Source organism: Vicugna pacos, chromosome 23 (genome assembly GCF_048564905.1).
Source record: "Vicugna pacos chromosome 23, VicPac4, whole genome shotgun sequence".
Taxonomy (NCBI): Eukaryota; Metazoa; Chordata; class Mammalia; order Artiodactyla; family Camelidae; genus Vicugna; species Vicugna pacos.
The window spans coordinates 3,206,861-3,231,003 of NC_133009.1; the positions used below are offsets into that span (position 1 = coordinate 3,206,861).

General features: G+C 45.4%; 2 protein-coding genes across 5 annotated transcripts in view; one reads left to right on the forward strand and one right to left on the reverse strand.

Annotated features, from left to right (window-relative positions):
• The window catches only part of LOC140688681 (ankyrin repeat domain-containing protein 26-like), a 121,856-nt gene that overhangs the window by 25,036 nt on the left and 72,677 nt on the right, over positions 1 to 24,143 (forward strand). Inside the window, exon 1 of one of the 4 annotated variants that reach the window (XM_072948298.1) lies at positions 264 to 426. The exons of the other annotated variants lie outside the window; for them this stretch is intronic. The gene's annotated coding sequence lies outside the window, so the exon portion shown is untranslated. Of the gene's footprint in view, positions 1 to 263; positions 427 to 24,143 lie in introns of those variants that run through there. 4 annotated transcript variants of the gene reach the window in all.
• On the reverse strand, positions 114 to 23,248 carry LOC140688682 (rho GTPase-activating protein 20-like). Its single transcript, XM_072948300.1, has 14 exons — positions 22,941 to 23,248; positions 21,709 to 21,876; positions 17,696 to 17,842; positions 15,283 to 15,324; positions 14,596 to 14,680; positions 13,449 to 13,526; positions 11,745 to 11,811; positions 9,254 to 9,442; positions 8,021 to 8,178; positions 6,506 to 6,667; positions 3,454 to 3,563; positions 2,748 to 2,937; positions 1,473 to 1,569; positions 114 to 382 (listed from the first exon to the last, which is right to left on the reverse strand). The coding sequence occupies exons 1-14, from the start codon at positions 23,156 to 23,158 to the stop codon at positions 228 to 230; spliced, it is 1,866 nt and encodes a 621-aa protein (XP_072804401.1). The 5' UTR covers positions 23,159 to 23,248; the 3' UTR covers positions 114 to 227.

The window sequence follows — 24,143 nt, forward strand, 5'->3', positions numbered from 1 at the left end:
CAGCCCCAGCTGAGCTGCCCGTCGACTGCCAGTGCAGAAGTGACCTTAGTTGAGACACAGACTCCCCAGATGAGCCTCCACCAAGGTGTTAATAAGGGCCATATGCAACTAAAGTGGTTCTCTAACCCATTTTTATTAAATGAACATAAACATGCAGAATAGAGGAGGAAGAAAAGTGAAACAGTATGTGAGGAATAAAGATAGAGCACAGGAAGGGTCGCATGAGATTATGGCCACTCCTGTTCTTCTGGGACTTCAAAAATCGTGGACAGACAAGTGCGTCGACCTGTGGTGGATGGGCACTTGGCCTCGTACTGCCCTTGTGGGTTTGTGTAAATGACTGCCACCATCATTCGTGTTGATTCCAGGCGTCCTGTTGTCACTGATGGATTCAAAAACAGTTATCTTAGTAAAGAGCATTCTCAGGTACTAGACTCAACTAAATTCCTGATTAAATAGATTTTCCTAAAGATTTGCTCAAAGCAGTGAGATGAATGTCATAAAACCAAAAACTGTCAAAACTGCAAAGGGGTTGGGAGAGGCTTATAGCTCCGTGGTTCAGTGCGTGCTTACTGCCCATGAGGTCCTGGGTTCAAGCCCCAGTACCTCCATTAACATAAAAAACAAACAAACAGACAAACCAACCTAATTACCTGCCCCCCCAAATTCAAAGAGTCTCATGATTCATGTCCCCAGGTGCTGAGTCTAACCTCATTCATGAAATGGGCAGGGGCCAGTTAGCTGTGGTGCCTTGGGCTCAGACCGTCCTAGCTCAGGGTTCTCAGAGGAACTTCTCCTGGCCCTAGTAATTGCTTTTTTACAAATTTAGTTTCCATCCATGATTAATCTTGACAATAATCTTAAAATTTAGATGTTGTTTTTATTCACATTTTAAAGATGAAGGAACTGAAAGTGAGCTAAAATAGCTGGCCAGAGGTAACACAGCTGGTGAACAGGGGCCCAGGAGCTGACAGTCTGGAAAGGTGATTTCACATCAAACCAAGTCCTTTGTTTCTGTCTGGTGCAGGTTCTTGTCAGCCTGTTTCAGAGGCACTGGAACCTGTGGTACCTCATGTGCCATTAAGCAGGGAAAAAGGGGGTGGGGAGTAAACAAGGCAGTGCTCTGGGCCCCTCACTCTAGTTTCAGCCTGAGCACATCTCATATATGTGAGGCCCATTTAAAGTTTTGTTTGGAAAACTTTCCAAACACCGTAGTATACCCTGATGTCTCCTAGTGCTGTGCTAGCAGCTTCTGCTGTCAGGCCTGCCTTATCCTATCTGTGGTCTCATGACGGTGTGAAAGCCGCCCTGACCTGAAGCAGGTGGAAATCACTGCTCTTGGATGTGATTTGGGCTCCAGAACAGCACTGAGTGTCTCCCATGAGCCCTGGCAGCCTTGCTGCCTTTCTCCCCAAAGCCAGTCACATGCTTCCCACACCCTGCAGCCTCCTCCCTGGTACTAGTGACGTCACCTTCGTCAGGAGTGGCCGCGCGCCCTCCCCAGAGGGGAGGGGTGTCTTCTCCCCAGAGCTGGAGGCGGTTCTCGAGGAGGAACTGGACCAGAGAAACCTGAAACACGTGAGGGCGAAACGGGGTGTTTTCCATACGGCATCGTTATAACGTCAGTTCACACCTAACTCGTGGAGCTAAAAACTAAGAGAATTCTGAGGAAAATCCGGAGTTGATTGAAAAACGAGTCTACAAATCAGTTTTCTATAAGAAATAGTGATACTTTCAAGAGTACTTTGGGTACAGATTTTAAAACTTTTAATCAGAGGGTTAAAGTTAGAATTTGTGGCCTCGTTCAATAGCGAACATTTTTGTAATGACGGTTACATCTTTAAAACTAGGACAGTTTTCAAGTGACCCATGAAGGATGCTTGAGGTGAATCTGTGTATTGTCTTACTAAATTTCATTTGTTCATTATTGTTTCATTTTCTCCAGTTTTATTGAGATAAGTTGACAAACATCTTACGAAAATTAATAAAGCATCCAATAGACAGAAACTTGAGAAATTTACTTCTTAAGTGAGGAAATATGTGAGAGTTCAGAAGCAGAGATTTGCGTGATTTTTCTTGGGAAGGAAGGAAGCAGCTGGAGAGGAGACGTGTCTGTCTCCACTGCCTCGTGTCGTGCTGGTTGTCGGGTTTAGCTTGGGGCAGAGCTGTGATCTGATTCGGCCTGTTGTGGCTCTGTTCGGATGTTCTGGAATGTTTTACTAGTCCCCTCAGCCTGCAGTGGGGGTGAAATAGGAGTCTAGTGTCCTTGTGAAGGACCACAGCTGGCAGAGGAAGGCCAGTGTGTGTGGAGCCATGGGTGCTCATCTTGCCCAAGCCGCCGCGATGTGCCAGCAGTGACCAGAGGAGCTGGGTGGTGGTGTCATTCTGTGATGATGAAACGATGGAACCTTCGCCGTAGTTCACACTCCCTCAGTGATTAGGCTGAGAGTTGAGCTTCGGCTGCCAGACCCCAAAGCTCAGGTTCTGTTCTGTCCCATCATCCTACTCATCACTCTGTGGTTGCGTCTCCTGGATGGGAAAGGAGAACTGCCTCCACTGCTCTCAGTTTCCCACGTAACAACCCACCACATCCCCACACCCCACCAGGTCAGTGACTCTGCCCCTCCAGGGGAACGTTTTTAAAATGTGCACTTTAACAATCTGGTACATCACGGTTAGTATCTCATGTTTGAGGTTCAAAGTGGGGACCGTGCCCCACAAGACATGAAAATGAGAGGTCTCCTTACCATTTTTGTCAAGTCCTCTTGCAAGTGTGAGCTGGTGGCATTAGGTGGACCCAGAAGGCTTGGGGCGATGCACTGTGCTAAGTTATATGATGTCATGTGATTGAAGGTGGAGTGGTGCTCGATGTTGTGGAGTGCTCCGAAAAGATGTCTCAGGAGGTCAGCGTTGGCCTTTGGCAGCTTGTCCAAAAGTCTACAGACAGAAAAATGCACTTTTAAACAAAGCATGTCATTTTGCTTAGGAAGTGGAAATACAGAGACAGAGAACCGGGTACGTCTTTGTGAACCGTGAACACAGTCCTCTCTCGCTGAGTTCTAAGCATGAATGCATACAAAAATGTTGCATTGATTTCAATTTCTGGACCAGATCCTAACTTCTGTGGTTGATTAAGTGTTTGAAAAGTTAAGATCGTTACACTGGCAGATTGGTTCTCTAGCGTCTCTGTTTTGACCAGTGGATTTCATCTGCAGCCGTTCCGTGTCTTCAGCAGTGGTAGCTAGTCTGGAGTCCACATTAATAAGATTAGGATGAAAACAAGAATTCAGTAACGGTTATAATGCCTGCATCTGTTTTTCAAGCGCCTCCTGTGGGTAGCAAATGCAGCCCTTTGAACACTGGTCATGAGTTTAGCAGACAGAGCTGTGAACTATGAGCTGATGTTTTCCTAAGAGGGTGTTGGTTGTGTTTTCGGGGTGTGACCGTCATTACCTCCTGGTTGCAGTTATTGTTTCCTCTGGTTTTCCGTCATCAAGGATTCTGAGCCATTTGTCGAGCAGACTTGCTGTGAAAATCCCGCCTTCGATGTTCTGAAGGAAATCCTTCCGCAGATTAAAAAACACATATATTATTATGATAAATACATATTGGAGAAATAACAAAGAAAACATTAAGTTGAAAAATCCTGTTCAGGCCTCACTTTGTTCACAACTGCCAGTTTGTGACCCAGGCAGAGCTGGGCTCTGACTACAGACTCGCACACCCGGAAGGAGGGGCTTGGACTCTCTCCATCTAAAATTAGAAGCATCACAGCAGAGTCTGGACGGCAGTGAGAGTGGTGAGAGCCCCCGTCCACCAGCTGGGCTTTGCTCCCTGTGTCCACGTCAGCACCAGGCCCAGCTGGCCCTGTCTGGTGCTCACCCACCCCACATCCTGTGAGCGTCTGAGAAGCAACGCGCTCGCCCATGTTACTTGTTTACTTCACGCAGCGCTTGCTCTTAATTCAAGGAAGAGAGGTTCTGATGTAGAACACACACCCCTCACACTCTTGCACACATATTACAAGAGAGCTGGGCTTTCTGACGTGAGGTGTGCCTGCTTCATGGGGAAAAGCTACTCATCATAGCGTCAGTCTTGTTTTTTAAACCGTGTGAAAGTTCAGTTTGCAGCCTTTTAAGCAGCAGGTGCTAAAAACATATCAAAATCCCCAGTGGGTGGTACCTTCATGTTCCCCCTTCCAGCTCCTTGAATGGAACATACCCTCCCAAATAGGACACTTAAAATTTCGATACATTGGAACTTCAGGCCTCTGAGTGTCAGGGCCAGAGGTACGCAAATGTCAGCTTCCTACGTGGGGGCCTGGAAAATGTGTCAGTTTAGAGGGCTGGTGAAGACATTTTTTTCTTTAATTAAAGTATGGTCAGAGACAATAGGTCAGTTTCTGTTGTAGAAGCCTTTATGTCACAGAAATGGGCCTATTTATGAAGTAGTGATTTTTTTCCCCTTGTGAGCAAGGTGGTAATTGTGTTGTTTTATGTATATATTGATGGAGATTCTGGGGAGTGAACCCAGGACCTCGTGCGTGGTAAGCATGCGCTCTTCTGCTGAGCTGCACCCTCCCCACCCCTGAAGTTGCCATGTTTTGTGCCACACTGGGGGAGTTTCTGCATCACCGTGGTGGTTCGACAGGCACACCGTGCTCGCACGGGCCTCGCTCCACAGCCCGAGGCTTCTCTTGGTAGGAGCTTGTCCAGAAAGTGCCTCTGGGCAGCTGTGGCGCCTGCAGTGCGGTCGGCGTTCTCCTGCTGCAGTCCTTGCGGAGCTGCTGTGTGCGCCAGCCTCTCTCCTGAGCACTGCCGACGGAGCAGCGACGGCAGGGGACAAGGTCTCTGTCCACTCATGCTGTAGTGTGTGCTTGGTGTGCGGCACCTGCTCTTGCCATTAGGGCTTTTCTCCGTGTTCCCTCTGGAGTGACCCCAGCGTATTTGGAGGGAGGAAGCTCTCCAGCTGTGGCTGGTTGCAGGAGTCTGGAAGGGACAGCAGGGCCTGTGCCTCATGTGCACAGCCTCCCTGCACTGGGGGCGCGTGTCTCCTCCTTCCTGGACCCTGGGCTGTGGATGCCACGGGTGAGGCTGCGTGCGTGAAGCCTGAACACGACTCAGGCAGAATCTGCCGAGGGTGTTGCTGTGGGACCTCTGTGTACAGACAGTTTAATGGCAAACTCAGTGTGGTGCTGATAGACACTCATTTCTGGTTTAGACCAACTCTCTGGTTACTTGACACATGGTATTATCACCGCCAAGTTTGCAAAGTCTGATTCCCCATTAAGAGCAGTCAACTTTAGGAAGCAAGAGCGTTAGGAGGGTCTAAGACGTGTACCCATGAGTAGCCAGCCTCGTGCTAGTCTGTGCTTATAATGGAAAACAGACGAGAGCCTCACTCTTCCTAGATGATGGGGTTAATTCCATGTGCACTGAGATACGGCAACACTCATCTTGCATTTGCACAGCTAGTGTGTAGTGCTATGGTGCGAGTGTGGTAGGGGTCAATTCGAAGTCATTTCTGAACTGTTGATATTTATCCCACAATCAAATTATGATCCAACATTAATAGGAGACAAGGAAAGACCAAATGTAATGGCATTTCTAAGATAATTTTCATAACCTGTTTGTAGTCATTACTACATTAATATACTTTCGTTCAGAACTGATAATAAATACCAAGATGGATTCATTAAATCCTTCTTCTGTTCTGTGAGTCCCTTTGTAGAAATGTAGCTGGATACCTGACTTAGGTGTATAATTTCAAAATCAATGTATTTCTTCTATAAATTCTTTGCATTTTGAGAGCTTGAAACTAATTTTGACTGCTGCACCCACTTCAAAAGGCAGATTTATGAAATGAGGCTTGTGGTAGGAGCTGCTTACCATGGAAGTCTAGCCACGGGTGGTGGGTGAGAAACATAACAGACATGAACAAGGGAAGCCAAAGGCGGGAAAGGAGGTGACAGGAGGCACACACGGAGCCGTGCTCCCTGCACTAGCTTCAAAGTAAGTGCATTAGCAGACGGCGGAAGGGAGGACAGATTTCAGTGGCCTTACTGAGCATGTTTTGATTTATTGTAAAGTAGATGTTTACTTACTTGATAAACTTGTATAAGTATTTCCAAAAGCTTACTGTGAATTCTTTTTTGGAAAGTTTGGCTTCATTAGGAAGGCGGTAAGGGAGTCCTCAAAGGCGGAAAGCTTGTTTTGGGACATTCTATACAGGTGTGTGCTTTTGCATTTGTTACTTAGTTTTGTATTTGCATGGATTGTTCAGGAGTGAAGATGGGGAGAGGGTTGTGATGAAAAAGGAAAGTATACCTAGCATGGGGCTGCTAACACCCAGAGTAGTTTCCTTAAATTTTGACTTTGTGTGGTGTTCTCCAGTTTCTCAGATCCTTCATCTAGGATGCCTGTTGCTCTTGGGCAGTCATGATGAAGGACGCCTCCTAGAGTTTCAGAGTCACTGTGTGTGCGGATAATGCTAGACGTTTCCCTACCTTTAAGACGGATGCCAGCACCAGGATGGACTCATCCTCCATGTTTACTGTGTCCCCGGAATCCAGCCTCTGCTTCAGGGCCCTGCAGGATGTTTTACTGGCATTTTTGAGGAAAATGCGCTTTGTGAGTGGCCCTTTCTGACTGAGAGTGGAAAGCATCTCCTAAAGGAAGGAAAAGAAAATATATGGCATTTCCTATCTCCCAGCCCAGAGCACACGCTTCTCCTCTATTGGAGAGACTGGTGGTGTGTGAGGGCCCAGTGCTGGAGCTGGAGGGACTAAAGCCAATTTAGAATTTTTTTCAGTGTCTCTACATGTATTTTCTACCCAGCAATCCATTTAACATTCATACGCTGAAACATTTTAAACGCTTGTTTAATCAGATTTTCCTTTTCAGTGAATGTACACTGTGAAGTCAGACATCTCTGCTTTGAGGCCTTTGTAGAGTCACCCTCTCCTTTCCAGTCCTGCCTCATTCTTCCCTGATACAGATGCTCTTGCCCAAGTATGGACATCTTTGCCTCATTCATTTTCTGTGTGTTTGTACCCCTTTTGGTGACCGTGTACCCCAATTCTGCTTTCTGTATTCCTCGCCTCTTTGAATTGGGCTGAAACCCCTCTCCTCCCCTCTGGGTGCATCCCCTGCTCATCAGTCTTTCCTGTCCTTTTGCTGTGTGGCCTGCAGCACAGACAGGTGACAGGTGCTGGAGTCAGGGAATCCAAGGAACCTGGAATCTGTTATATGCTGTTTATGTGACCTTGGGCGCAGCACATAGTTTACTGAGGCCTTTTTGTTCTTCCTTTTTGAGGATGGTGATCATCACAGCTACTCTAAATTTGCTGTGAAAGATGCAAGGACTAGGGTAAGCGGTAACATGTAACTAGTATGATACATTTCTTCATATCTAGCATAAAATTTCTGACATCTAGTGTAGTGCTCTGAGAAACACTGGATGGTGAATAAATGTTAATGCTGACATTTTGGTATACAAATTGAACAGAACACAGACCAGACTGTGTGACTTTCACTTGACACCCTGTCAGGATTAAGCAATTCATATTTGCCAAAGAATGAGTCTTTGTATACTTTAACCCTCGTGTTACAAATCAAATGTATGTGAGAGCTGAGCTGTAAGATTGAGTAGACTCAGATGGAGGAGACTTGAGACTAGTGTGCAGTTCAAGGAAGGAGACGAAGAGGGATGATGAGGGTGACGGGGACTCGCAGCATTTCATACCCGCAGAGCCTGTTGTAATGGGTCTGAGCAAGTGGATGTAGCTCTTTGCTGAAACCAGTGGAATGAACAAGAGCAATTTTTACTGCTGTATGTGCTTTCTGACTCTGCGGTATTGACATCAGATTTTATTCTCTGACATAATATGAAGAAACCTTCTCAGCCAAAGGTAAGGGCTGTCTAAAGAATGCTCCACTTGGTGATGAGTTTGGATGAGAACACGTGACCTGTGAGTGCTCCCCTTGTCAGGAGGGCTACAGAAGATCAAAAGGAGACCCACCAGAACTGGGGCGGGCAGCTTGTCGTCCACACACACGTCCCCCAGTGGAGCTCCAAAAAGCTGTCCTCGCTTTGCAGATGGTGGAGGTGGGCGCTGGTTGTCCTGGCGAGGGCGGGGGCGCCGCCAAAAGGCCCAGTTGCTGACATAAGTTCTCTTAGCTGTTTCGCGAAGTGAATGTAATGAAGAAGAGAGATTATTAGTAGTAATAGTTTAATTCACTTAACCTTATTCCCACTATTTCCATGTTACAGCACCTTTCTTGTCACAGCTAGAAGCGAGAGAAACTGAGTCCCTTGTATAGAATTTCCCGCATGCTGACATTGGCTACTTGGCTTCTTGTGGTGTGCATGTGTCCTCCTTCCCCAGGCCCTGCAGACTGCTAGTGAAGCTGAGAGGCTTGATCAGTCTCCGGGGTGACTGTCCCAGTGACAGCGCTTCCCTTTACAGCGCTCTCTCCTGCCTCTGCCCTGCGTCGTGGGGGGTCACTTAAGCTGTAGTTACACAAGGTTCACAAGGTTCCTGACAAGTATTGTCAGCAGATTCTAGTGTCAGATGTCACTGTAAACGCTAAAAAGTTTGATATTCCCTAAGAAGCAGAGTGTGGTAATCAACGTACTTTTGTAAGAGGTTTCCTCCCACTCTGAGATTTTTCTGTTTGGCTTTCTGAGTAGCCAACGACGGTCAACCTCCTCCTATCGAAAGGGTCTGCCTTTCGTGACACAAGCTGCCTGGCCCTAGAATCCTCAAGGCCACTTCAGCCTAAGGCCATAACGGAATCCAGTTCAACTCCATAACTTTGCACCACTGGAATTCTTCCATTGCAGCTGCGTCTAAGTCCTACAGTCATCTGACCACCTCCCATGAGGGTCTGAGATGCTGGACCAAACACTGGGACAAGTACGATGTGTTCCCAGGCTGGAAAAAGCTCATGTGTTATTAAGACACACAGTAATGAACACACACAATTTTATGTAGGAAGAGCTCCAGGGAGACACAGAGAAGGGCAGTCGGCCTGGAGGAATGAAAAGAATCAAAAACTGAACCTTCCTAGTCATGAGTTGGGTCTTGGTTTCAGACATTTAGGGTTTCTCTGAGCTTGAGCTTGGGTGGGTACTGGGTGCCCCCCTATACTGTCCCTGCACCCCTACATGGAGAAGCAGCTCTGCATGAGTCTGGTTTCAGGAGCAGAGACGTGGGCCGAGAGAAGACACCTGAGGGAGGGAAGGAGCTCACCTCTCCCCTGCTGGCTCCTGGCTGGGTGCCTGGGCTTAAGGACGAACTGGCCTTGGGTGTCTGGGGACCTCTTCTCCAAGAGGATGGCCTCCAGGAGGGCAGAAGGAGAGGCGGAGTCCTCTGGTCCCTGTGGCAGGAGCGCAGTAGCTGGAAGGTGGCTGGTTTTAATGCCAAATGGGTGTTCGTGGCCTGTGTGGAGATAAAGTAAATATGGATTCAGGCTGCTGGCGATGGGTGTGATCAGACCCACCTTACCATGAGCGTGGGCAACACACTGATGTGACTGCTGTTCTCCTAGGGGCTCTGGGCAAAGAAGTCTGTGCCTCCTGAATGAGCATGAAGTGGGGTGACCTGAAGGACCCCCTGCAAAAGCCAGGTGCCCAAGCAAGAGTTTGAGAAGGAAAGAGAAAGCTGTTCTCAGACACGGTGCTTGGCTTGAATGTGTAGCTGTGTCAGTGTGTCGCACAGCGTTGACTTCCCCTGTGTGTCCCTCTGAGGGTGCTGCTGGCCTCCTAGTTCCTGCCTTGACAGGTGCACTAGGTCTGTATGTCTCAGGCAAGTTACTGGCCTCAGATCCCTCCTTTCAACCGCTTGACCCCACTTAGACTCATAAGGGCCAAAATAATTCCTTAATAACAATTGGTGCTTAATGTTCTTTACAGAATGGGGCTGTGTATGTGAGGAATTGCTATGCTCTCTGTCGCCTCACGCACGTCAACTCAACAAACAGGTTATTCATTTTGTCAGCTCAGTAGCCAGAGCTGCTCAATAGCAGCAGGGAGGTTTGTCTCTGAGGTTCCCTGCTGCCTTCCCCTGAGGGGGCCCTGCCGGGCAAGGATTAGACATGACGCTGCAGGTTGTTGGAAACTCAGAAGCCAAGTGCAGATCAGTGTTTACAGAATGGAAAACTTGGCAGGAAGTCACTGGGAGTTGCCAAGTGATTTGTTTTGCTCGTTTGTGCTTTAGTATCTTTGGCTCCATGGAATCCTCAAGGCCCCTGTGCATTGATGTGGATTTCATTTTTAAAGAATAGAACGAATGTTCCTTGTCTTCGAGTTCAGACTTATTGTTGAATGTAACTTGGGGAGCTCTTGCCTTTGCTTTTCATGTGTGCAGATGCAAGTTCGGTGCTCTGTTCAGAACAAAAATCATAGTGACTTGCAAGTTTTAGTACAAAGGAAGCTTCCATGACATCAATAAAATACAAGCAACTGACCAGGATTGAGAATTCGGAGCGTGTGAAAACTGCCCGCGGAGCGACTGCTCAGGTGTCATCATGAATGACAGGCTCTTAGGGATTCTTAGAGCAGCCGTGCTGTGTGAAGCCATCCTCAGGCTACAAGTTGTCACATATGTTGATTGTATGTGATTAATGCCTTTTATTTAAATATACCTAAGTATTCAGTTTTTTTCACTTTATTGCTGACTAACATTTACAAAGATGTCAACATTAAAAAGAATCATGTATAGTTGAGGGGACTTGAGTTCTCAGCTGTGTATTGGTGACCCCATATATTCTAAGACTAGGAATGTACATTTCATAGGAAAAGCTTGGTTGTTTGGAGTTTCCAGATCATCTGAAAGTGTACTTGAGATCGCTAGAAAGAGAGTAATAGCCCTGTAGGATTTTTTAATAGATTTAAAAAAAGAAAGAAAGATACTGCCTGTAAGATGGGGTGCCCTGGGTTTTGTAGCAGAAGTCACGGTTCCCATGACTGTATTGCAGGGTCTGCTGCAGACCCTGTCCTTCCCCTTGTTTTAATCCCTCTATTTTCACGGACCACCCTGCACAGACTTCCTGATCCAAGGAGAGGTGTCATTATGTCAGCTCATTTGCTCTAGTAACTGTTTTAGGAGAAGTGTGATCTATTTATTGAAAAGCTCAAGGGCAGTGCTGGTGAAGTCAGCTGGGGAAACAGCCAAGTGCAGGTGCTTCAGGCCTCGAAGACTTGAAGCGTCTGAGTGTGATTATGTCAGTTTTTCTTCTCTGATGGTGAGAAAAGTTTTGGGCATGAAGGAGATACTCACTAAATACTGGATCCATAGGCACAGCTGGATCTTAGAAGATTCTTGTAAAATAGAGGCTACTTAGTGGTTAGGAAGTGGAAGAGAGAACTTGAACACTGGAATGTGGAAAATAACGTGTGAGAAAAGATACTCTGATTTGTGTTGTTTTCATGCCTATGTAATGAAGGAAGGAAATGAGTAAGTAAATTAATAAAGGTTTTCGAGGTAGCTGTGTTGGTCAAGTAAAAAAAGTAGTGGAGAAAAATTCCCTTTCTGTCCCCAACTAGACTATAAGCTGGAGAAAGAAGAGATGTTATCCATGCCGTAGAGCAAGTGCCTGGGGTCATTGAATAAATGTATGAGTGAGTGTTGCATGAGAGTTTCATTGTTGAGGGTACTTAAGCTTCAGGCTGACTGTCACGTTGAGACTTGAGGGTTAGTTTTTTATGCAATCAGCCCACCTTAGGTTTCCCCTGACACTTACCAATGAGTGGGTATGAGGTGTTTTTCTTGCCAGCAGTCACCCACAGCTGGTAGTCTTTCTCAGAGCCCTTGGGAACAGAAAAGAACTATGTGTCACTGCAGATCTTTCCCAGTAGGTACTTGAACACATTCCTTTAGCATTCGTTATGTTCCCAAAAAGGAAGAATTTGGGCTGTAGAAATGGTATTTCATCCAAGGGGGTGAAACAATTTTTTGAGTTAACAGTCCTGATATCAGTACTAACTCCTGGTCCTTCTTGCAGCCTCCAATAGTCCATGTGAGATTTTTGTCTCTTTTGATAAAGGCTGAGGATCTGTGGAACCACAGTGCAAACAGCCCTTTCCTTTGTGGGCGGTCCATGACATAAAAAATCACAGGAATGCCCCTCCACTATGAACGGAAAGTCTAATCTCAAGAATCCTCCCTTTTACTGTCTCCAGACTCCTTAGAGAATGTTAGCTTTTCCTTTAAACACCCCTGCCCAGACTAGCATGTCGTCCAGAGCCACGTACTCTGCCAAGACTGTTCTTGAGCAAGACAAACTTGAAAGGCAGCATCGGCTCAGCAGCTGGGAGCAAAAGGAGGGAAATGCCCAAGAGGGCTGGAGACGGGAGAGAAATGTCTGCCCAGTGGCTTTGGTGGCGCCCAGCCCCGTGCCATGGGGACAGGAGACAAGGACTCTGACCTAGAGCACAAGTGAGACGCAGAGAATACTCTCTCCCAGCAGAATGACTGCCTAGAAATGCTGGAAATCCCATTGGACACAAGGTTAGACCATAAGGGCTTCTGCATTATTGTAAAGAGTCCTCTACGGGAAGGTAAAGCAGAACGTGTGTGAAACAGTGCTGGTCGCAGGTCCTGTGCTTGTCGTGTCTCAGTAGCAGGATGTTTTCCCATTTACAGAGAATCGTATGTAAGCAGGGGTGTGCCCTTCAGTTCTGTCCATCTGAACGTCAGTCTCCCCCCCGCCTTTTTTCCCTTGCACAGCTTCATCCTGTAATGAAGCCGTGTCTTTCACCAAAAACGTTTTACGAGTGACAGCAGACATAGCAAAACATAAAGGAGCAGAGACTGGAAGGCAAGACAAGGTGAAAGCGCTGTGTACACGCACGTCCCCAGATCCATGGTCTTACCACAACTGGTTTCCTTTACCAACAGACAAGAGGCATTAGCCGCCGCCTCTGCAGGACCTGCCTCAAGGGGATGTGGCTTCTAGGCAGCGATCCTTATGCCAAACTTACAGCAAAACAGCTCATGTAGGATTTATCATAGCAAGATAGAGTCCTCAGGTGACAATCAGGAGTCGGGGTATAGGGACAAAGATATAGAAACAACAGTCCAATAGAGTAGGGACTATCTGGAGTCATGGACATAGTATACTGTCTGGTATATAATGTACCCAATAAAGAGGGTGTTATTAGTTCTCTAAAGTTACCGCCTGCATTCGTTATGTTATCACTTTGAACTCGCACAGAATTTTAACGGGAATACAAGACTAACACTGTTGTGCAGGCTGATAATCCAGCTCTGCTGCTTTCAGTTTCTAAATTCAGGGGGACAGAATATGACTTACCTGTTTGTAATAGTCTGCTGTCTCATGATGGGAGATACACCACACACACACACACACACACACACACACACACACACCCGTGTCAAAAATAAAATTTGGTTTCTAAGTAAAAAGAACTTGCAGGTAACTTACAGTGATTCCCAGCTTTGACAGTGAGAGGTTGATGACATCATTCACTGTGTGTGTATTCAGTATTTTTATTGTTATAGACTGTTAAAAAAATGAGAAACATTGCTCTAAATTAAAAAAAATTAAAACAGGTGAGTAGATAATTACTGTAATATTATGATCTATATTCTACAGGCAAAGCTTGCATTGAGGCAGTGACACAGTGCAGTACATATAGAGCCCAGCCCCCGATTATAACTGACTTTCATTTGTTTTTGTAACACGAAGCTAGTAAACAGCATTCCAGTAAAATAGGTGTTTCTTTGAAAGGATTTGTGGGTCACAAAATATAACAGCTTAAGCTAGAAAGAAAGCTGAGAATTCCAAGAGGGCACACGGGTTGTCCCGCAGCGCATCACAGCTGGTTCAGTTAATGACACGGTGGGGACATGAGTGGTCAGTGTTAAATTTGCTGAAACTTGGAGCTGTCTGGTGGGTATATGAGAGAATATCCTTAAGTGTTTAAGGATATTGAGCCATGGTGTGTCTATGATCCTCAAATACTTAGACACATACACGTACAGAGTGTAGTAGAGGGGACAGCAAGAAATCAAGCAAAACGTTGCTAAATAGGTTTATGTAGGTAAAGGGTATTTGGGGTGATCTTTTGCATATTGTTTTTACTTTTGTGACTTTTCTGCAAGTTTGCTATTTTTGCAAACATTACATCACAGGAAAAATAAAAACTGGAAACAACCCAAACTACAATTATATAAGTGGTGGTACATTTAGAAAACAATGTTTAATTCCAATAGGAAAAACCTGCTTGTGAAAATCACTCTATTACCAGCCAGTGTAGTTGCTGTTAGAAGGACCTGGAGACATAGTACGGACACTTCACAGGCACTGTTCTTCCCATGCTGAAGCGCTGTTGCTGTGGTGGGCTCTCCTTGCTTCATCTTGCCTAGGGCCCACTGTTTATATATGCAGGGACACACTTTCCCAGGGAAATCCATGTTCCCACATAGTGCTTTCTAAATACTCCCTCCTCCCCTGCCCTCTCTTCCTTTCTCCCTCCCATTCCCCTGTCCTCTCTTTCTGTCTCTCTATCCCTTTCATTTTACTAAGTCAGGAACCTGGAATTTAAGTTACTGGTCCTGAAAGCACTTACAGAGGCACAGTTGTTGATGTCCTCGGTAAAGATTTTCAGTGGAATGGTTTTTGGCTGCTCCTTCTCCTTGGCGAGATCGATGTATCTAAAGTGGAGTCAGTGAATTAGCCCTTAGCTTGTTTCAAGTCAATCCTTTAAGTATACTTTGTTATTTTTGAAAAGCGTATGGATAGATTCAGCAGAATCAAATCAGGGGCTGGGAGAAAAGATGCAGAAATATTTCAGGAAAATAAGACGTGACCCAGAAAAGAACAGGTTGCCTTGTCATGTAAGATTTGGGCAGCAGAGCCAGTCCTCAGCTTTTCTTGCCTAGATGAGAGGGCCCCCGGCACCTTCCGGGGTTCCAGGGGAGGAAGGCACAGTTGCTTTGAGAATCACTCAGGACAGTAAGTAAGCTGCGTTTCTGGGAATTGAGTGTATATATTGAGAATCGTGTTAGCGCCAAGCATTAGGACAGAGAGAAGGGGAACAGGAGAGATGAACAGTATGAGCAAAAAGAAGCAGAACGTGCTTGTAAGGGACAGCGTGTCAGTTACAGGAGCAGCCCGGGCAGAGCTCCAGAAGTTTGAGGGCCATCTGACAGTTCCCACCAAGCGGAGGAAGGAGAGTGGGGGGGCCCTGCCTGGAAGGGATCTGTGCTCTTTTCTCATGGATTAAAGATGTGCAATACGTGTACTGACAAAGTACCTCTCAAGGAAGGCGCGCCATTTGTCCCTTCTTTCTGAAGAACTGCAAGATTAAAAATTGAGAGAAAGAAATTAAACCGCATAAAATTCTTGTACTGACATGTTAAACACTGTTCCGATAAATGTATCAGCGTCCTGTGGTTACTGATGGGGCTGCATGTGTCAGTGTTACCTCCTCATAACTGGGCTTGTGATGGGCCCTGCTCTTTTATAAGCAGTGCTAGAGCAATGGGAAGTAGGTCTTAGAGTGGGAGAGCAGTTGGTTTGAAACGTAAACCCCTAAGTGCAGCTCTGTATGATGCAAGCTGTGTCATCGTGGGCGAGTCACTTAACCACTCTGAGCTTCAAGTTCCGACACTGAAAAAGGGGTTAATCATACCCCAGAGTGTTCCCTCAGCTGAGGTGCTGTTTACAGGTAAAGAGCTGCAGTATTTGAGTTACATCATACTTAAGAATTGGCGTTTGAATGGAACTCTTGTGTTCCATTCACATCTTTTTATGAAGAAACCCTGCCATACTGTATTCCTTTATATGTAGAGCATCTGGCCAGTTGTAATTCATTAAATGAGTGCTTCATGACTGTAACCCTCTGGTGAAGGTCAATCTGCCTATTGCTAAATTAGAGATTCCTGTTGTCTCTGCTACAGTCTCTGCAGCATTTTAATCTCCAAAGCTGAAACGCTTTAACGTCCATTCCCACATGGACTTACCTCCTACTAGGCTTTTATTTATTGTGATAAATCACACGTACCGGCAGATTGCCCATTCGTGACCTTCAGTACATCAACAGTGTTGTGCAGCCATTACCACGGTCTCGTTCTGGACTGTTTTCATCACTCAATAGCAAAAGAACTCTTGTGTCCATTAAGCACTGACTCCCGATTCCACCCCGATCCTCAGCCCCCACCCCACCTTTTGTTTATCCATTCCTCAGTTGGTAAACACTTAGGTCGTTTCTAATTTTTTTTTTTTTTTGGCTACTGTGGATAATGCTGCTCTGAACATTTCTGTATAAATTTTTGTGTGGATGTATCTGTTCATTTCTCGTGGCTGTTGTAAAGGGGCTGCCACATTTTATTTTCCTGCCAACAGCACTGCTCCTGCCTTTGCCATCACCGTATCAGACCCAGTTCATCGGGGAAGTAGAATGCCCACTGATCTCCCCACCCTGCATATGTGCATGAACACAGCTTGTAATGACTCGGGCCAGTCTGCAGAAGAGTAAAACAGCAAATAGCCAGGCACTAGGTGCCAGGCAGTGTTACTGCCTTATGTGTGTTTATGCAGCCTTTATAACCAGTATAACATGTAAACATGGCTTTTTCATTTCCCCCCTTATTAGAAAAAATGTTTGTTGGACATTCCGTTATCAAAACCTTTGTATATTCCCAATTGAAACTGCCTCCTTTCACTTGCAACATGGAAACGGTATTAAATAATAGCATTAATCTTTAGAGAAGTAATTCATTGAAAGAAAATATGTAGAGAATGATACAAAGACATGATTCTTCCCAGAAAGCTTTGGGAATTTTCTTTAAGTCAACAGCTGCAGTCTAGAATTTCATACATTAACAGCCTGGTAACATTGTAGTTGTCTTTACGATGATAGGTGAGATTTTGGTAGCACGGGGTGAGGAGGGCAAGACAGAAGAGTTGGGTGCGTGTGATGCACACTCGATGTGCACGAGGAGAATGAGACTTGGGCTGTGGTTGTTGCAGGTGGCACGTGTGAAAGTTGCATGACCCCCGTGAACGCAGAAGTGCTGACTCAGGATGGCCACGTTCCCTGTCCTCACTCTAACCAGGAATGTCTTGGTAAACTGACCTGCTCTCCATGGAATCATACCTTTGTTTGAAGATGGTGACCTGTCTACAGACACCAAAGAAGATAGTCCGTGCACAGCAATTAGGACTATCTAATATATGATGATTCATTTTATTTCTACAATTAAATGCTGTCTTTAAAGGAATTCACTTGGGAGTGTAAAGACAATTTTTCAAATGTAATTGGACTACTTGATAGTACTTGGTCAAGAAAGACATTGCGGGGATTTAGAAACAGAGATGCTCTCTGGGCATCGGGGGCAGGCTGTTAGAGAGGGCCCTGGACACTTGACCTCGTGATCCTCCTTCCACTTACAGGAACACCACGGACACATGACGGTCCCGCTCCCCACGGGGCTCCTGTAGCCCACTTGAAAAAACCACGGATCAAAACTAAAGGAAAGTCCTCCAGTAGCTCCCCCTATTTACCGTCAGTTGCACCTAAAACCCTTTTTGAGGGGCACGGTGTACAGCATAACACGTGTCATCATGGGAGGTCAGAGAGTGAGTCACTGGCTGAATATATAATCTAATTAAAATATTTTCCTTCCAAACTCATGTAATAGACAGGACCAAGCTATAGGTCTTACTTAAAGGTGGCCACAAAGTTGACCGTGGGCCAGCCCAAGACGAAGGACTTGGGGGCATTGATGGCTTCCCCTGCTTTATTTGTGCAATCGCCCATCCACACGTTGTTCAATGGGATTTCGTATTTGATTTTAAAGTTCCATCTATACCTGCAAAGATAACCACACAAGACTTCTGTTAGTTTGTTTCTTAAACGTAATGGAGCCACTGTGTTCATGCTGAAATGCTAGTTCTGGCTGCTGCAGGCAAAGCATGGCTCCTTCATCCCTATGGCCCTCTGTGCACAGCCCAGGGAGTGGTTAGGCAGGCCTGTGCCCAGTGTGTGTTGAGCAGAGGCTGGTTGAGGAAGGCTCTGAAAGTACTTTGATGGCAGCAAATAGGCATTTTCTGAATGCTGAGAATTGAGAATGGACCATGGTTTATATTGTAGAAATCAGAGAACCATTAAATCATTTATTCTTGTATTTGTTATTATATATTTAGCTTTTATAATTATTCTAATTAATGTATTATTCATTCATTTCTTGCTTCAAAAAGTATTGCAGGGACTGAACAAAGTTACATGATACATGATTTGTAAAAATAGTTATGCAGTCTTTTTGACAGAGACAAAGGGGTTTAGAATACATTTTTGACCTTAATGTTTGAGATTTCCTAGCTTTTGAAGGATAGGTTATTTTAAATTTCCTTCCTTAAGATTTTGTCCATACCATTTTCTCTTAGATTCTAGCTAAAGCTGAAAAAATGTTAGCAGACAGACTAAACCCAACTTAAAAATCAGTGAATCAGTCAATCCCAGACCGGTGGCCAGGACGTCTTCTGTGTAAGTGAAGGTCATGCTTCTCATGTGCCTCTGAGGGGTGAGAAGGTGACTGTCACCAGGAAACCTGCTTTCTGACTGTTTCTGCCTATTCTCCTTCGACTTCTGACATCAGATGACCATATCTTTTGGTTAATTCACACGTGTACCGTTCACGTAGGCGTAGCATTTGATTTAATCATAGCTCCACACCCTGTGAAGGATGCCGAGAGAACTTGGGCCCAGCGCTCTAGAAGCCGTGCTGTTCAGAACCACATGTAGAAATACTCAAGGTTAAGTCAGCTCAGAGTCCCCTCATGTGCAGGAATTCCTATGACTCCACTGATTCATGTAGTTAAGCTACAACTCTTCAGTGTGATTTATGGAATGAAAATAGTTTCTCAGGAAGCCCACCTGAAAGGTGTAGATACAAAGCTTCGGGCACCATGAGTGTAAATGTGATGGAAATTCACCTTCTGATACAAGATGGTCTTTTGCTACATTCTGTTTCATCAGTTTTACTCTATGCGTATTTGAAGATTTGCATGAAACACAACTGTCAGATAAAATTATGTTTCTAGACAATGACTAAAGTCATCATCAAGATGGAATTATGTGGTGGTGGGATTGATAGATACATACCTGCTAGATGTTACACATTATCCTTCTCATGTAGGCGTCTGTGTGTATAGACTCTCAAGGTACCGTGTGGAAACTTTCAGATATACTGACCTGGGAAAACTTACTTCAGTAATTCTCTCCTTAGTTCCATCAGGTGCCACGATTATGCACTCCCTTGAACGTAAACCAGGAAGTTGTCCAGAAACCCAGAGCATGGCTTCACAAATGACTCTCCTGTAACCCTGAGCACTTACCATATTGCAAGCACTGGTCTAGATATTTTATAAATGTTATTTCACTTAATTGCCAAACAACCACACCATATAGTCATTATTCGCCCCATTTTATAGGTGAGGGAACTCACAGGAAGCCTAAGTAAATTGCCAAAAGCAACGAAAAAGGGGTTGGAACCCAGACAGCCTAACTCATGAGCCTATTCTGACAAGCACTTGGCATCCATGGTTGTTGACCTATAGTTCCCTGAAGTACCCACCTCCTCCTCCACCTCCTTCGTCCTCTTTGTGCAGAGCCACCAGCTTTTCTGATGGCAGTGTTCTTTGATTTGGTGAGTGAGATGGTAAATCTTGTTACATGGTATCAAAAAGTCAGATGTTAGTATGGAAATACTTAAAATGTACCACAAGAAAGCTTTCTGCTCTAGGGGATTCTCCTAGGGCCTGACTGTGTTCCTTCACATCCAGTCACCTACTCTGAGATTTTCCCAGTAGGAGTTAGAGGATGAATCTCATGTTAAGTGTCTCAGGAAGAGAAGGGTGAACAGGACTCAAGTTTGCATTTCTATCATGTGTCCCGTATTACGATGTATTGACAAGACAGGTACCCCTCCCTTCTCCTCCCCCTTAACCTTTATACCAGAGGGTGAGCCCCAGTGAGCTGTGGGACTTACAAGGTCCTAGGAAGATTCCCCTTTTCTAAGGTAGGGGTGTTCCCTGAGATGCTTGGGAGCTGGGGTCGTGAAGTATCCTGTAAGTATCTCTGTCCTTTCACTGCTAAGTTTTTAGTAATCTTCATCTTTAGAGTTAAAGAAAGTGTCTTTCATTGTCTCTGCGTTCTTTACTAACTAAATTTGAGGATAGTGATGCGTAAAGATGGGCGCGCTCTGTGCAGTCCCCGTGTGCAATTCTTCATGGGCGTCTACTAGTATTAGTATCTTAATGTTTACCATAGAGATCCTGTTGTAAAAACTAAACTAATAGTTTGGTAGAAAGTAACTTCCTGAGCATTCTAGTGAATATCCGAAGTGATAGTGAAGGCTGTATCTGGCGGCAAGTCTTGAGAACAGAAGTGTCTAATGTGTGTAGTAGGAAAACGATGACAGAAATCTCAAGAGGATTCTCACTGAGTTTCAGCATCTCCCACAACTGGAGAAACATTAGTGAAGAAGGAAACACTGAAGCCCCGTGTATGATTACACACAAACTGAAATACACTTCTTATGACCAGATACAAAGGTAGCAGTTAGTCAGCTATTCCGTGTGTGCCGCTTTCTGAGGGAGAAATCCAAGGATGGCTCAGTTTCCAGCTGCACTGCAGGTGAGCTGGGGAAGAGTGGAAGCTTAGTTTCCCCCCCTTCTTCAGGCTAAGTGGAAACACTTGGTGGTAAACTCAGGTCATTAAGTTGAACAGATTGATTCAGGACATAACACAATACTCCATCTAAGAGTGAGGCCTGGCAGGGAAGAAAGAAGTTTCTTGTTCCAGGATGCTGTATAATTAGCTGTTGTTTCTTTCTGGAAAACATGCAAAATTCTTCATATGCATAATGGTCATGAATATACTCAAATGTTGTTATGGGAATGATCTTCAAGGTAGTTTGCTAAAAATCGTAAGAACTTGTGCAGGGTGGCAGCGCTCGGGCCTGCTAGTTACAGCTACCGACGGAATTGCACCTCCCCCATCTCTGCCAGCGCCTCCTTTTATCCACTGAAGCCCTCACTCACAGTAAGACTGTATTCGCAGACAGAGCTTTTCTGGTGTGATTAAGGTTAAATGAGGTCATCAAGGTAAGAGTCTAATGCAATCAGATTGGTGGGCTTCTAAGAGGAGGGAGAGAGACCTCCCACGTGCAGAAAGTTTTGCAAATACAAACCAGATGTGGTGACTGCTGGTTACAGCCCTTCAGCATAGTGTTTCCACCCCTTCCTGTGGCCTGTGGGACCCCATGTGACTAGACCCCCTGAACACAGTATCCTGCCAGATACGCCCCATGCTGTGGGCTCCTGTCACATTGGCCTTCAGTGAACTTCTCCCTTCCAGGGTCCAGGCTGTTCCCCCAGCCTACAAGGTGCAGGCGCTTTGGGAATGATGGCTGCTGCTCACCCCGTGGGTCTAGCTTAACGGCTGCCAATTGGAGCGGTCCTGCTGGACACCCCTGTGTCATACGGGCTTATCATCTTTACATGGCATCCTGCCTACCTTTTATCAAAAGCAGTAGTAATGGTCAGTAATTTCCCCCCGATTTATCGTCTGTCTGTAAGCCCCATACAAGAGAGCCCCTGCCTGCCACATGTTTTACAGTAAGGGGTAGTGAACATGCAACTTGACGATTATCGATAGTGCATAGTATGTGCATACTTGGTGTTGGAGATCAGTAGTTTGTCCCTGTACAGGAACAGCTGCCTCTTCTTCTTCCTCCAGCCTGTTTGGAGCTTGGCTGGGCCGAACATCATCACAACACGTTGGGTGCCCTCATATGGTGACGCGTTGTCCCCGTGGGCGTCCACCGCAATAGAAGGGCTTTCCCTGCAAAACATCAAACACCACAGAACAGCTAGTCACTGGTCAAGTATTTGATGGAGTTTATGTTAAATGTCAAGGTGGACACTAAAAATTAGCCTCAGTCTCCCGAACAAGGCTTCACAGCTCCCAATCAGGAGTTGGTAAGTTATAGAAAGCAACTGAAAGAAATGAGGTCGCTTAGGGGGTTGATGTGGATGGAAAACAGTTTATCAGGGACAGAGTGCCAAGGCATGGCACACTTTGAGGTGGGGAAAAGGAGAAAAGAGCAGAGTTGATTTGTAAACTATAAGGAAGAGGAACAAACTTAAGTGATGAGTGTATTACAAGAAGATAAAAAACTAATCAAAAGCAAGGAAAACCCAAATAGGATAATTTGTGGGCTAACACAGATAAAGTTATATGAAGGTTACAGAGAAGTAATTACAGTTTGGTTTCATTTTAACACAAAAATTTAAATAAGTGAGGATTGTGGTAAATTGACTATATTGTAAATCAATATTTAGATATTTGGGAAACATTCTCAAAGTTCCGGAAATGATACTGGAGTCATTAAAAAGTTTCTAAATATGAGGAAGTGCTTCGCTATTACTTGGCTTAGCTACAGCTGAGCTCTAACAGAACTTCCGATCATAATAGGTAAAACACCTGAATTCAACTGAGCTTAAAAACTGATATGTAGACCAGAGATTATCGTAAATCTACAGAAAATTCTTTCCCATGAAGTCAAGAAAGTGAGCCCCCCCCCCCAGCCAAGAACGTCAAACCTGCTGTCTGGTACTCAGCAGCGCTGAATCTTATGGACACGAGTAGCTTTTCATGAAACCAGTGCTGAAGATAAAAAGTAGTTCCTATATTTTAGAGGAAACAAAGCCCCTCCTGGGACCACTAGTCTGCTCTGATGATCAAAAATAGTGTCTGTACGTGTGTGTGTGACCACACTGCTATGCTGTACCCAAGAAATTAACACAACATTGTCAACTTACATTATATCCTGGACAACTTTTTAGTTGAAATATAGTAAGTAAATGGAACGTTAACAGTGAAAAAATAGCGTATGAAAAGATTACCTCATATAGTCAAACCTTGAATGATCACCTGCAAGCTCATTGCTTGAGGTGAACATCCTGTCGTCTTCAGCTCTGTGCTCTGGAAACCGAGTGTGTCTCCAGCACTTGGCAGAGTGCTGTGAACTCCTCGACGAAGCCTGAGCTTCTGCCGCAGGCAGGGTTCTGGCCATTGTGATGTCAGGGTTCTGAGGCTCATGCCATAACTGACAAACTGACATACTTGTTTCCCTGATTTTGCCTCCATCTTTTGACTTTTAAAAATCAACCTCTTCATGTTGAGATAACTGTAGATTGCAGTGCAGCTATAAGAAATAGCAAAGAGGGCCTATAACCTTTCACGCGGTTTCCCCAATGGTAGCATCTCTCTAGGTTTTACTGCAGTATCATAACTAGGATATTAACATGGATACAGTCAAGACGCAGAACATCCCCTCGAGGATCCTTCCTGTTACTCCTTCTCAGCCGCGCAGACCCCCCCCCCCACTCTGCCATCTCTCAGTCCCTGGAAACCTGTGATACGTTCCCCATTTCTTTAATTCTGGCATTTCTAGAATGTTGTGTCAATGGGATCATACAGTGCATAACTGTTTGGGGTTTGCTCTTTTGCAGTGAGCACGGGTCGAGATTCGTCAGGATTGAGGCGGGTAGAAATAGTCGGTTCCTCTGTAACTCCTAGCAGTGGTGCATGATAGGGACGAGTCACAGTTTGCTGAACCGACTGTTGAGGGACGTCTGGGTCGGTCTTCAGTTTGGGGGTCTTACAAACCAAGCTGCAACCAGTGTGTGTGTGCAGGTGTTTGTGTTAACACAAGTGTTCATTTCCCTGGGCAAATGCTGGGTGGTGGTGTAGCTGTTGTGGCTGTGCTTTGTGTTCTAAGCAACTGTCAGAAGTTGTTTCCCCAAGTGGCGGCACCGTTTCTCATTCTCACCAGCACTGTATGCCTGGGTCAGTTTCCCTACCTGCACACACACATCAGGTGGGTCATTTTTTATTTTAGGCATCTGATAGCTGTGTGGTGCCATCTCACTGTGGGTTTAATTTGCATTTCCCTCGTGGTTAGTGATGCTCAGTATCCTTTTGTGCTTATTTGCCATCTGTGTGTCTTCAGTGCTGTGAGACCTGTAGTAACCTGCTACAGACTTTGTATGTAGAGACAGGATTCTCTCTCCAGTAGAAAACTGACCAGGGCGCAGATGAGGAGG